This window comes from Chelonoidis abingdonii, chromosome 3 (genome assembly GCF_003597395.2).
Source record: "Chelonoidis abingdonii isolate Lonesome George chromosome 3, CheloAbing_2.0, whole genome shotgun sequence".
NCBI classification, from domain to species: Eukaryota; Metazoa; Chordata; order Testudines; family Testudinidae; genus Chelonoidis; species Chelonoidis abingdonii.
Window position 1 is genome coordinate 134,914,342 of NC_133771.1, and position 14,348 is coordinate 134,928,689.

Genomic DNA, 14,348 nt, shown 5'->3' on the forward strand with positions numbered 1-14,348 from the left:
TTTTTGACCCTATTTTCTTAATCTGGTTTGGTTCTAAGCAGTTGGATATTTTAGACACCAGGATTAACACTCTGATTTCACTGGGTTTCTTGAATATTTTTACTTTTACAGTATCTTCTCTTCTGCTTAGTGTTAAAGACTTAGTATGAAGTCACTAATCAGTTTAGGTCCATGTTCTGTTTTATCTGAATGACAATGATTTGTGCAGACCAAATATATAGCTACTGTTTGGCTGAAAATGTGAATTGAAATCTTGCTTAAATTAAGTGGTGATGGTAAAGATGTTCTGCTAAATTCACGCCTAAAACCTTACCTCTTCAATAGTTCTGATCTGCTAAAATCTTGTGTAATGTCACAATAGAGCTTTTGTTATGATTGCAGCAGTGCTATTCATAAACTGATGTTTTTCTAAGTGCTTTGTTCCAGTGCAGTCTCAAAGCCCTCATGTCCCAAATTTCAGCATATAAATAATGAAACTTCCCTTTGCACTGCAGCTGGAGTTCAACAAGCTGAGGGGCTGAAGTTAGGAAGATTCCAGCCTCCTCAGAGCTGAGATGGCTCAATGCAATTGTGGTGGCGATAACCCTTCCTGTCAAGCTTTCTGGGTGCCTTCAAAGGTTTAAAGATAAAATAGACAGGACACAAGAATGACAGGCCTGGCTGAATTCATGTTTGCTCAGCTTAATTAAGAGCCAACTTTTTAAACTAAACTAGATAACTCTGAAACTGCTGTTTTCACATATGACCAGAAAAAAGGAACAAAATTGTGAAGCTGCAGTTCTCTCCCAGAATATTGTTTCAAAAACAAGTATGTGGGAAATCTAAACTTAAGGTTGGCCATGTCTCTCTCATCCTCCCTTCCTCAAAGTTTTGTATACTATCTTTAGTAAGTAATTTTTAATTTTCACATGTATTTTGAGAATGGTGGACAACCAACCACTACCTTATTTTTGTTTGGGGTTTTGTTTAGTGATATGCCCGATTTTTAATTGCACATTAAGATGTTTCAGTGGAGCTATGGACTTCTTCATTACTGATGTCTGGACCTGTAATTCTCAACTGCTACGTCTCCTTCAGTGGATGCTGTAGTGTAGACAGAACTTGAGTGGTTTGAGCTGCATCCTTTGGGAACTACAGGCCTAAGAATAGCAGACAAAGCCACAATCAGGTAAACTTGAATGGATTTCACTTAAAGGGAATGCCAGAACACTTGGTTAATGTTGTTTTGACCTGACTAATGGAAGGTCTAGAGGCTTCAGAGATGCTACAACTTCATTAGCAGCAGTTTCCTGAATCCTCTGTGTGGCTAATAATTTACTTCTGCAGAGGAACTGCATGATGGCAGACTCTGAAAAAGAAAGTTTTGGGGGGTGGTGGATAGTCAGCTGAGCATGAGCTCCCACTGCAAATGTTGTGGCCAAAAGAGCTAAAGTGATCCTGGAAGGCATAAAAAGGACTCTCAAGTAAGGAGAGAGATTATTTTACCTTTGTATTTGGCACTGATGTGACTGCAATTCAAAAAGGATGTTGACAAATTGGAGAGGGTTCAGAAAAGAGCCCTGATAATTATTAAGGGATTAGAAAACATGCCTTTTTAGTGATGAGCTCAAGGGGTGATTTTGATTACAGGTTGTATGTACCTACCTGGGCACCAAATATTTAACAAGGGGCTCTTCAATCTAGCTAAGAAAGGTATAACATGGTCCAATGGTTGGCATTTGAAGCTAGCCAACTTCAGCCTGGAGATAAGGGGTACATTTTTAATGGTGAATAATTCTATCCTGGGTTGTGGTGGATTCTTCTTCACTGCCCATTTTTAAAACAAGACTGGATAGGAAAGATCTGATATGGTCTGCAGGAGGTCAGACTCACTGGATGATCAGTGGTCCCAGCTGGCCTTAATCTCTAAACGTGGTTTGTGAAACTTGGCAAAAGAGGTCAGGAAGATTAATTTTATGAAAATTGCCTAGTAGCTGTCAGTCTGTGAGCTTTGGTAGGATTGCCCAGAACTTGAAATTTCTAACCACCAGTATGTTGTAAAGTAACTGACCAAATATCTGTTCAATCTGGTCTTATACAAAAACTTTCTAGACACCAGAAGTGAACATAGCATAAAATACTTCATGTATATTATCATAAAACTAGTCTCACGTGAAAAAAATACAATCCCCTATGGCACAGATCAAGCTCTTCTAAATAAAGCTGTGGGTAGGATAGGCTTGTGCGCAAGACAGTTTCATATCTACTCCTGTCAGATACTTTGTGTATATGGCTGCTCCTTTCCAAGGGGACACCTCTTGCTATGAGCCAAGGTACTGCAGAGGGGAAGTTGTTCTGAGATATTAATACACCAGGACAACCTGACAGACAATTTGTTCCAGCAGAGAACTATTTTTGCCTCAGAACAACATTGATGCAAATGTAGTTTCTCTTAAGACATGGGAGAAACATTTGCATCACATCATTAAGCTCGCTCTCTCTCAGAACAAATCTAGAAATGCAAATAATCTTTTAAAGCCACTTAACAGGTAATTTTTCAATTTGACAGCAAATTCAATAATTAAGCTACCACTGCTGCAGCCTGTCTTCACAGCAATGGAATATTTCTGCTCTCTGGGTTTGGTGTAAAAATAGCATTGGCAGTTAGTTAGATTCCTCTTTATTTGCCTAAAACACTATAGACCTGGAAGCCAAATTAAGTTAAAGTCCTATCACTTAAATATTTTTGGAAAAAACTGTAAAACCAACATGTGTAAAACATACTTACTATAGAAGCATGTCATTTAGTGTAAGAGCCCCATTTCCACAATGCTATGCACAGAGTGTAACCTTTGGGCAGGGACTAAGTTTCCCTCATACAATAGACTCAGGTTTGCCACACCACTGTTCAACCAGCTGGACTCTGGCCCCTGCAGCAGTAACTGCAAAACATTACTGTTTGTGGGCCTCATTTCTCACTCCATAGGCAATTATATAAAGTAAATGCACACTGTCAAACACTGAGTGATAAAGTACATTAACTCAGCTGGCAGTTTACCAAGTAAAACATGCAGTAAGTGATTGGGTTTCAGATAAAATCACACTCTGATGAGACATCACTGACTTAAAGGAAACAATGTCTGAACAAGCCTAAAATTGACTATAAAAGACAATTTACTGGCTCTAGGAGCACTAGAAGTGCTTGGTGAAACTAAGCATTTTTTAAAAAAGCAATTTTAAGAAATGATTGCAGTGTCACTGCATGAGAAAAAAAACTTTCAACGATTCGGTTTCACTATCCAAGATGAAGTAAAAAGCTAACAATGAGTAGGAACCTTAAATGCGCCGGGCTCATATGTACTGGTGACATGCATAAAAAATTTCAACCAGGCCTGTTTTAATGACTTAGCTATAATTTAATTACAATATACACATTAAAGGTGATACAACTCTGGGCTAGTTCCTCAGTATGAAATAGTTCATTTACCTTTTTTCCTTCTTGCAATGTGTAACACTTCAGTACATGTGTATAAACTCAATTCATTTCTTTACAGGAGCTAAAAATAAATGTGTAGTAGTTAAGTAGAGTCTGCAGTAATGTCCTGCTTCCAGATGAACTCCTCCATATATCCATTTGCTTGGTTACAGTTTTCAGCACATGTGTAGACTACCAGTGTTCCCCAGTCAATACTTTCTCCTAGGTTATCAACCTTCAGGTGGTTCAGGAGTTGTGGCATAACCTTAGGAACACAAGACATGGTTTGTAAGACAGGTCAAGACCATGGCTCTGGCTGTTTTGTTCTGGAGGGAAGAAGAGATGGTGGTTGATGCACAGTTTGAAATGTATGAACACCAGTAAAAGCATAAATGAATTTTAAATCAAAATTTCTTTGTTTGCTAACCTGAGCAGTTCTCTTGGGCTACTTGTTATCTTTTATTTGTTTCACAGGGCCTCCACTACTACGCCACACACCTACCTCTCAAGGATGGTCTAGATATACTTCTTTAATCCTGACTGAGCAGGAGGGGGGTGGGTGGAAGGATGACCTCTTAAAGTCCCTTCCAGCCCTACATTTCTGTGACTAATAGATTTCCCATCTATGAATGGATCTCTGGTGCAAGAGTTCCACCTTTTAGTCTGAGGATGGAAAACCATGATCAAGCTATTACAGCCATGCAAGGAGACATTAAGTAGAACATCCATTAATATTTTATAAGTAGAGCAGATCAGTTTCCAAATATTATTTTGTTGGAAAATGCTGATTCATTCACCTGCAATGTTCTGATTTGGTCAAAACTTTTGATGGAAGTCAGGCAGGGTACTCTGCTTGCCTTGTGGGAAACCTGGGCTCCTAAGCACCTCACCAGGCAGGCTGTAGCAGAGCTGAGACTGGAAACATTTCAAAATGGATTTTTTTCTTCTTCCGAAAGTGTTGCCTTTTTTTGAGTTTGGAAGGGATTTAAACTAAGCCAAACAAAGCCACTCATACCAAAATAAGCATGGCCCATATAGGGAGTTATACATGTACAGTAGTTTGCTTGTAAGCAACCCCTCTATTGCCAGCAAAAATTTGCTATTGTCCAGCAGATGCTGATAAACAAAAGGAAGGTTTGGGAGGCAGGCAAGGAAGTGCTGGGACATGCCTTCTCTGGCTGAAAACCTTCCTCAGGAAAGGGAGGCTGCAGCCCAAACATCAAGGCCTTCAGACTCATGGAGCTGAACAGTATCTCTCCCTGGGCCCTCTATGTATTTTCTTATGCACAGCCCAAAGAGGGCAGTGAGAGGGACCATGCAGCTCCAGAACGTCGGCTGCAAACTCTTCCCACACCCCCTTATCTCCCTGTGTATGTGAAGGCAGATATGCCAGGCTGCAGCCCCAGAAGGCAACACTAAGGGTATGGCTACACTGGCACTTCACAGCGCTGCAACTTTCGTGCTCAGGGGTGTGAAAAAACACCCCCCTGAGCACTGCAAGATACAGCACTGTAAAGCCTCAGTGTAATCAGCGCTGCAAGCTACACCCGTAGAGGATGTGGTTTACGTGCAGCACTGGGAGAGCTCTCTCCCAGCGCTGGCGCTCTGACCACACACACACTTCAAAGCGCTGCCGTGGCAGCACTTTGATATTTCAAGTGTAGCCATACCCTAGGACAGGTTAGCATCAGCCACAGGTAGGCTTGCAGGACTGCCAAAGAAGGCCTGTCCCAGCTGCAGGCTCACAAAGCTGCCTGCAGATGGGGGCCTTCCTTCAAAAAAAAAAGTTGCAAACAAGCAGCATGCCATTGCTAATAACTGAATTTCATTAACATTGATACTAATGGAAAGGGACTGATTCCCAGCAACATGTTGCCACTAACCGGAAGCTGCTACTATCAGGATTGCTTTTAAGTGGAATCTACTATATAATTATACCCATTTAAGTGGTAAAACTTTCCTGTGTAGACAAGTCCTAGGGTACTGTAGCAAGGCAAAGTATAATATAGACAGAATTAATGTAATGACTTGAGCTGGTGAAATGAACTGACTTTCCACTTCCAGCCTGCAGCCAAGCATTCACTTACGATTTCTTCAGAATGTTTACTAAGTGACACTGTTTTAAATGGAATGTCAAGCTTCTCGTCTTGTACATGAAAGATTTTGATAAAACACAGTTATATTAACATTGTGTATTTCAGTACCAGGAAAGAAGTTGTTTTTCATTCCAGCATTCCCTCACATTTGCATTCTACCACTGCAAACAGGAACCATATTCCCACCACACTGAATCCACATTTAGAGGCAGCACTTGGTAGTAACTGACAGGAAGAGATTTTCCCTAACAGGTGACTGGGCACATTAGCTACAATGAAACCTAACACCAGATTCCTCTTTCCCTCAGTTTGTTTTCTCTACTGTCAGCAGTGTGGCAGAACACTCCCTCACACAAATGCTTCCCTCTGGCACAAGGAAGAGTGGGGGACCATGAGCTGTTTGAACTTCATGGTGAAGGCATCTGTAACTGAAAGTCTGGCAGTCCCCATTAGAACATTCTCTTTAAACAATGCAGTAGTGTCAGAAACAATTCTAAAAGAGTCCCCCTTCACCCATTATCTTTTTCCATAGAATTCCACATTTAGAAGACATTCATATGACCCTCAACTGGATAGAAAAAGTGTACTATTTTGTTAGCTACAAAACAGATCAGCAGGAAAAAAAGTGCTATTTACTGTGTGATAAAAATCTCATAAGGAAAGACTGTTACACTAGTAATTGAGGCTTCTACACTTTAGCACAGCTATCCTGTGAATTCAAATATAACTCCTTTCTCACTAGCCATCCGCTAACATCACTATTTCAGACTTAAAATAGGTTTTTAATTATACACCAAAAATATCATATCCTTGGACCAACTCACGTACTTGGAATTCAAACATCCTTTGGGCACCACATGAACAATTTGGGATATCTTTCATCTGAGGAATGTTTTCACCTGAGATCCATATGGGACCTTCTCCTCCTCGACAGTATCTGAGAATCTGAAATTGAATAGAAATGTTAAGTAACTGACAGTCTTTTCAGTTGTATAATTAATAACCAATCACAGATAGTTATGTTTAAATAGACATTGGTCAAAGTTGTTTTTCTCCCCCACTAAAACTTGTTAGCAAAGTCCATTGTAACTGGGTATAGGTTTTCTTAAACAAACAAAAGTCTTTTATATGATTTGACTGCTTGAGGAAATAAAATACCAGAATTTCCACAAGCCATCTAGCATCAGTCCAGCAACGAACAGTAATATTTTGCATTTCCATAACAGAATCTCAAAGCCCTATACCAATTTTAGACTCAAGCTTATGTTTGGGAGTAGGGGAAGTAGACTGATTCATCCAAGATAAAGGAAATCTGTAGCAGGTACCAGACCAGAACCCAGGTCTCTCAATTCACAGTTCTGTCTCTTTAACAAGACCCCCCTCTCCATCCCTCAGGACTCTCATGCTTGAGTCATAGTGATGAAGTCTCACCTTGCAACTTGGACACTGGTTAGAAGGAAAAAAGAAAAACAGGAAGGGAACCTGCAGGGGATGGGGAAAAAGATGATGCTACTCTATTTGCTTTCTCCCCTTCCACAGAAGGGCGGCAGATCCCCCTCTCCCAGATCCACTCAACCCTCCCACCCTAGCTAAATTTCTACTTACCTTGGGTAAGTAGATTTTTCCAAGCCCTAGACGAGTTTCTTAATTTGTCAAACTTTAACAAAGCTGGTCTAAGTACAACAGAGGCTGACACCTTGTGATAATATCAGGTAGGTCTTGTATCTGGGGACTTTTATTCTATGTTGGTCAGCATGTGGACTGGATGATTAGTGAAACTTCTCTCCATCTTTGACCTCGCTATTTAAGATATTTGTGCCAAAGAGGCACAATTGATAGAAACACTACCAGGATTCTATGTAAGCATCAAGGCTGCAATATATGCTCCAAAAAGAAAGCAGGCATCTATTACCCGAAATTGGGTAAGCTAGTAAGCTGAGGGAGGACTAATGACCCACCAGAGTTTGGCAGAAGCAGCACCTTTATTGTACTGATAGCTCAAAAGAAGCAGGTGGGGGAGGGTGTGTGTCACACACACACTCCCAGGACAGGCATGGCACTGGACATCTCAGGATCCTTCAAGGTAAGTGTCCCACAGCACAGTGATGGATGGTGCGATGGAATGCAATGCACCGAACCACTGGCCAGGTGGTCCCAGCGAAGAGCCTCCATGGAAGGTAGAAGCTTGTGAGTGCACTCCTGAGCACATGGCCCCTTCCCCTTTTAAGGACCTGCTCCTCATGGCCTGCGACTAGAGATGACTTGGCTGCCTCTGGTTGGTCGCACTCTATCTCAGCCAGTGTCCATGCATTGGGTGTGTGAGTGCTGCTTAATTAGAGTCCCAGACATCTTGTCTATCTAAGACAGAGGGAGGCAACCTGCGGCACATGAGCTGATTTTCACTGGCACTCACACTGCCCAGGTCCTGACCACCAGTCTGGGGGCTCTGCATTTTAATTTAATTTTAAATGAAGCTTCTTAGACATTTTTAAAACCTTATTTACTTTACAGACAACAATAGTTTAGTTATAGACTTACAGAAAGAGACCTTCTAAAAACATTAAAATGTATCACTGGCACACGGAACCTTAAATTAGAGTGAATAAATGAAGACTCGGCACACCACTTCTGAAAGGTTGCCGACCCCTGATCTAGGAGCTCTTCTGATCTTCCAACTGTTTAAGCAGCCCATTCATCCCACAAGCATTCCAGGAGGGAGGTGTGGGGGAAAGCCATTTGACAGGTATTCAAAGTGTGTGTGGGGGGGAGGAGTGTAACAGACCTTTTGAGCATACAGGTTATACATAGCATACAGATCACTGCTGCTTCTACAATAGCATCCACCTTTTGACTATTAGGCGATTAGTATTTTAAAAGATAACTTTTCTTTTTACCTGTTCTGGCTCTGCAGCTATTCGATTTTTAAACTTTTGGAAAATCTTGTCTTCTCGAGTCTCATGTTTTGCCATTGCCTCCAGTACCTCCTCATCTAGTGACTCAAAACCATCACCTAAGGGGAAAAAAGGCAACACAGGGTAACATAGTATGGCTAAAGTTTACAATATAATATTTGTCTCTCTGCTGTCATCTAAAATCAGTTCAAGCATCTAATATTCAGGAAAGCAAACTGCAACATCAGAGACAAGCTTCAGCCTGTTTGGAGAGCCAACGGATTTAGCCAGTTGTGTGACCCATTAGTTCTGTACTATTTTAAGCATACATTTAAATATTAGAGAAGTATGCAAGGAAGACAGGCAGAATTCATCTAGGAACCTGTCTGAAAAATGGAGCACAAAACTGATGTACTTTCTGAATTTGACACTAAAAAAAAGACCAATGAAGTATGCATGTGGGAGTCAGTAAATTTACAACTTCAAAAATTTAACAATTGAAAAGACCTGTGTTTGCGTCCCTTATACAATGCTCATCACTCATGCTCAGTGTGGTTGTACCATTCTGTATTTTTAATACGCCCCACCCACAAAGTTTTAGACAATGTTAAATTACAAGTTTAAAAATGGGCAGCATTTTGTCTCATCACAACCTCAAACCACACTATATCTGAATTCAAGTCCAGTTATGTGGATATAGTTTCACATGATTCACTCACCCTTCATGGAAAAGCTCTAGGATTTCCTGTTTTTCATTCAGAGTTAAGGATACTCATGGGGGAATTCTGCACCAACAAATTAAAAATTCTGCACTAAGCAAATAAAATTTGCAGAATTTTAAAACAAAAAACAACACTATATAATCACACCAGTTTCAATTATTTTAGAAATGTATTTCAAAATACTTGTCAGCAACTATGTAACAATACAGACAACTCCCCCCCGGGAATAGAGTTAAAAAACCCCTATGACAACACAGTTCCTGTTTCTCTGCCTCCTAACCCCCAGAGCCCAGCCACAAGGTGTCCCCCGTCCAGATACTTGCACTACCTCCTCCCCTAGAGCCCACCCCACCCCCAGCCCAGACACTTGCACCCCCTAAGCCCCAGAGCCTAGCTGCGGGATGCCCTCCGGCCCAGACACTCAGGATGTACCCCCTACCATCTCAGAGCCCAGGGATCTAGAGGAAGAAACAACCTAATCCTGGGTTTGTGTGGAGTTTCCTGCATGCTGCCTCCTTCCTTTAACACATGCGGGGAACTGTAGCTGCCCAGAACCCTCCAGCTTTGTCCCCTTCTCCCCCAGACCACAGTATCTTCTATTTCTGAGCTGGCCTCTGCTGGATCCAGAACCCCTAGTGGTGGCCAGCAGCTCTACAGCCCACTTCGGGGGGAGAGGAAATTCTGTGCAGAACATTGATTTCTGCACAAACACTGCATTGTGCAGTGGTGCAAAATTTCCCCAGGAGTATACAGAGAGTTTGCAAACCCATTTTCAAAATAGGTTTAAGCTTTCTTCTAGCACAGGCTAGATTCTAGGTACAGCTGGGTAAGCATTTTAAAAGCTACTAACTACAAGTTATCTCCAAAAGTAAACCTAGAGACTAAAGAGAAAAGTCTTCAAGAAATTCCCCTACCAAACCAGAACACTGGCACACTGCTATGAATCTAGTCACTAGTTACCTCATTACCATGCTTTCAATAAAATTTAAAAATGGTAATTAAAATGAATCATATATTACTTTTACACACATCACAAATGACATGCAGATGGTGATGAACTGCAGTTAACAGAAGCAGTAGCTACAATGGGTTTTTTCCATTTTCTTCAATGATGATTTGTAGACTAATCCTTTGTAATATGTAGTTTATAGTTAGCACTTGATTTAGAATCACTGAATATTTCAGTTTGTGAAGCAACATACAATGCATATAGAAAACTCCCTCAGAAGCCCATTTTATTTCTTACTTGCACCGCCTGCAGCTGCCAATTTGTCATGTTTCTCCAAGTTCTTTTGTGTATCTGCATCTGTTTGACTGTCACCAGGAGTTTCCATTTCCTCAGGTTCTATTACAATTTCATACTCTGGAAATAGGAACTTGTGATCTGGAATTGCAGTGTCCAGTTGAGCTGCAACACACGAGAACTACTGTTTTTATCATTTCACTGCTTAATGCTATATTTCATGTTCTCTCCCGCTGAAAACGGCACTGTCAAGGTTGCTAAGGCAAATAGACTATTTATATAGTGGTAGTGTCCTGAGGCTCCAATCAGGAGTGAGGCCCCAAAGTGCTAGGCACTGCACAAATGAGTAAAACAAGAACAGTCCCCCCCAAAATCACTGATCAGGAGTAATGACAAGATGCAATAGGTAGATGAACAGACAAGTTGGGGGTATGATTGACTGGAACACACAACAGAGAGTCAACACAGACATGTTTGCCTGCGTAAGTAGTCTTAGTGGTCAAAGTATGAAAACATTCTCTCACTTTACAGTGACTTGTTCTAGTATCAGTTATCTGGGCTAAGAGAACAGAAGTAGATTTATTAAAAACAGATAACACATTGCAGAGATCTTTAAAATTAAAAGCCTTCTTTCTGACTGGTGTACTCACGTGAATCAAGCACACAACACCTAATAATTCTCCACTAAATGCCTATTTGTTGCAAGTAGGAAACAGGAAAAAATGTAGGCATGCCACTGTGTGCCCGAGCCCACATAACTATAAGAGGACCACAGTATCTGATGAGAAGATGAAAGAACATTTTCAATAAAAATGATATTAAATATAAGAAATCCACTCTCTGCAGCATTCAGTTCTTGTGTCACTTTACCTGCAAACACGAACTTGTGAGAAAAGCATACAAGTAGGGGTAGAGTACAAAAGAAAAAGTGCACCAATACCTGCCAGCACATTTTCTGTCTACTAACCTTGACTCTATCCCTTTAAGAATGAACTTTAGATGTTCCTTTACACTTTATAATTAAAACACCTTAAAAATGCCCAGGGGGTCAGGGAGAGGGTTGGATGGGTCAGGAGTTCTGGGGGGCCTGTCACAGGGCAGAGAGTGGTTGGATGGGGCATGGGAGTCCCAGGGGTCTGTCTGGGGGCGGGGGTGTGGATAAGGGTTGGGGCAGCCAGGGGACAGGTAGGGATAGGGTCCTAGGGGGGCAAGTGGGGGAGAGGTCTTAGGAGAGGACAGTCGGAGGACAAGGATCAGGGAGGCTAGGTAGGAGATGGAGTCCTGGGGGGCAGTCAGGAGACTAGGAGCGGGGGGGAGGGGTTTCTGAGGGGGAAAGTGGGAGGGAGGCACAGACTTTTCTTTCCTTTTTTCAAGTCATTAAACCACTAACCAAGACATTTTGATGAGTTGCAAAAAGTTTAGTTTTTGTTACTTCTGCAACCATACTGACCTCTTGAACAGCTCGATATTATTTTGGTTGCAGTACCAGTATTATTACTATTTTGCACGTGTTCTTTAACAAACGGTACAATTTACGCAAAGCCAAGCAATTAAAAAAAAATCTTTAGCTGAATGTCTTTGTTTGCAGTGTTGTTGTTTATCATCTCATCATACCCTAAAATCATTTATTACAATTAAATGAACCAATTCCGATCTCAGATAAGCCATGCTCTGTTATTGCACCCAGGTTTCACAAAGCTCCCTTCCACATTACAAATGCTTATAACTGCAAGGATGTTTTCTGGACCATCAACCATGCCCACAGGTCACCTTGTAAAGTAGGCAGCCGCTGTCGGCTGTAGCAGACAAAACTACTGCTAACTCCAGAGTTCAGATCTAAGGAACTGGTTTATTTCAGCATGGATACAAAGTGCCACATCCTAGTGGTCTGCTGAGGTACATGTAGCCAGTGACTTGGCTGAGTATATACAGGCAAGGTTGTGAAAGGCAAAGACTTCAGTCTGCATACACATTTTTATACCCATTCCATCCTACTTTCTATCAGTGATTCTTCTGTGATTCATTACTTACTAATGATTAACCATATCTATGACCAAATATAAGATTCCGCACTACACACTAGTTATACAATGTGTTTACCTACTTATTAGCAACAAAACAATCTTAATATTCAACAGGAACTTTGGGGACTTCTTTGTTTATCCTGATTATATTTGATGGAGAAAATTGTGACCCCTCATTGTTACTTCATCCTTGTTCTGCACCCAAATATCAGGAACATTTCAAGATGTGAAACAGAATATTTAGTAAGCCAAAAACATTGTTTTGCATTCCTTTCCCAAAAAAGGGTTATTCAGAAGGTCTAATGAACCAAACTAAACTAGGCCTATATTCATAACTGATTATGTATTTGCTTATATACATTACTAACTACTGTGTGATAGATATATAGACATGATTCACTAAATACACTTAGACCCTTAACATTTTATATGAGGTAAGTTCACCTAATGACTCTCTCATCTCCTTACATTAACAATCACTTCCCAACATGGTGAATGCAGTTCCATCTTGGACTGCAGAAGGAACTTATTCATGGTTAAAACACAAGGGTTATGTTGAAGCCACAGACACCCCATCATCATTGAATTTGTCCTATAAATAGAATCAAAACTTAGTTCTCTCTTCATACTAAAACAATACAGCCTTTGATTTTTCCTAATTGTTTACAGAGTTTTATGGCATAATAAAGATGTGGACATGCTTGTCTAGTCAATTTAGAAGGCAATACAGATTAGTGTTATTTCTCCTGTGCAATGTACTGTCTCTAGCAAAAGGAACAAGAATAATGGTTGACTCTTCCCTTGCTAGAGTATTAAGAACGCAAGTAACTCTTGTTGGACTTGCATCATACTTTTGTTCCATACTACACTACATTTTAAGAAGTTCTCTTTAAAACACAAAAAAGGAAAAAAAGAAGAAAACGAAAACAAGCAGCGGCATTGCTTTGTCTTCTAGACAGAATCTTCCCAGGTTTATTTTAAATTCCACTTAACTCACCTGACTGCGCACAAGATAGTTTGTGTCCCAATTTCCAATCTACAGTCTGATGATCTTTACTACAGTAATGGGCCCTGTGACATCTGGAACATGCTTTTGGCCCTAAACAGCCACAGACTCTGCACAGATGAGCTCCACACTGAAGCTGGAGGCTCACAGGGGGATGCCCTTCAGGAGGGGGCGTTTCAGGTGGTGGATCATAGGAATAGGTGTCATTCCTCCTCGGAAGCTGGTTCCTAAAAACTTGAAAGAAACACAGGAGTGAAGGGACCAAATGCCATTTGTGCAATGAGCAACAGCATAGGGCAGTTCCCAAAAGCCTCCGAGTGATGGTTTGGATTATTATTTTCTGCATGGTGGTGGCACCTAGGAAACCTGGCCAGGGCCCCCGTGTTAGGCGCTGTACACAGACGTTGCCCCAAAAAGAGTTTACACATCACCGGGGGGGAGATCATCCGTGGAGGGAGCGATGGGGGGCGCCCCGCGTGGAGGGAATGTGGTTGCCGAGCGGAGGGGCAGGGTCCCCCACGGGTGCCGGGCGGGGGTCTCAGCCCGGGGCTGGGGTGGCCCGGAGCGGAGCGGGTCTCTCACCTCGCAGCGGCCCCTGGACCCCGGGCCGGTAGCAGGCGGGCCCGCGGCAGCAGAACACGAAGAGGCCGCGGTGGAAGGCGTCGGAGCGGCCGGGGAGCGGCGCGTAGAGCTGCAGCAGGAAAGCGCAGGGCCACCCGCACCGTCCGCAGCGCAGCTCGGCGGGGCCCGGCAGCCCGGACTCGCCCAGCCACGCCGGCCGCCCCCCCACCTTGCTGGGGAACTGGGCGCTGCGCAGGCGCCACGGGGCCGCCTCCTCCGCGAACCCCAGCTCCACACGGGACCCCATGCCCGAAGCCAGCGCCCGGCGGCACAGCACGCGTGCACAGGAAG

General features: G+C 42.3%; 1 protein-coding gene across 1 annotated transcript; it reads right to left on the bottom strand.

The window, feature by feature from the left end:
• Positions 1–3,374: 3,374 nt before the first annotated feature.
• On the bottom strand, positions 3,375–14,348 carry PDCD2 (programmed cell death 2). The gene is made up of 6 exons (XM_032806375.2): positions 14,019–14,348; positions 13,428–13,670; positions 10,410–10,571; positions 8,445–8,560; positions 6,379–6,495; positions 3,375–3,719 (listed from the first exon to the last, which is right to left on the bottom strand). The coding sequence occupies exons 1-6, from the start codon at positions 14,302–14,304 to the stop codon at positions 3,558–3,560; spliced, it is 1,086 nt and encodes a 361-aa protein (XP_032662266.1). The 5' UTR covers positions 14,305–14,348; the 3' UTR covers positions 3,375–3,557.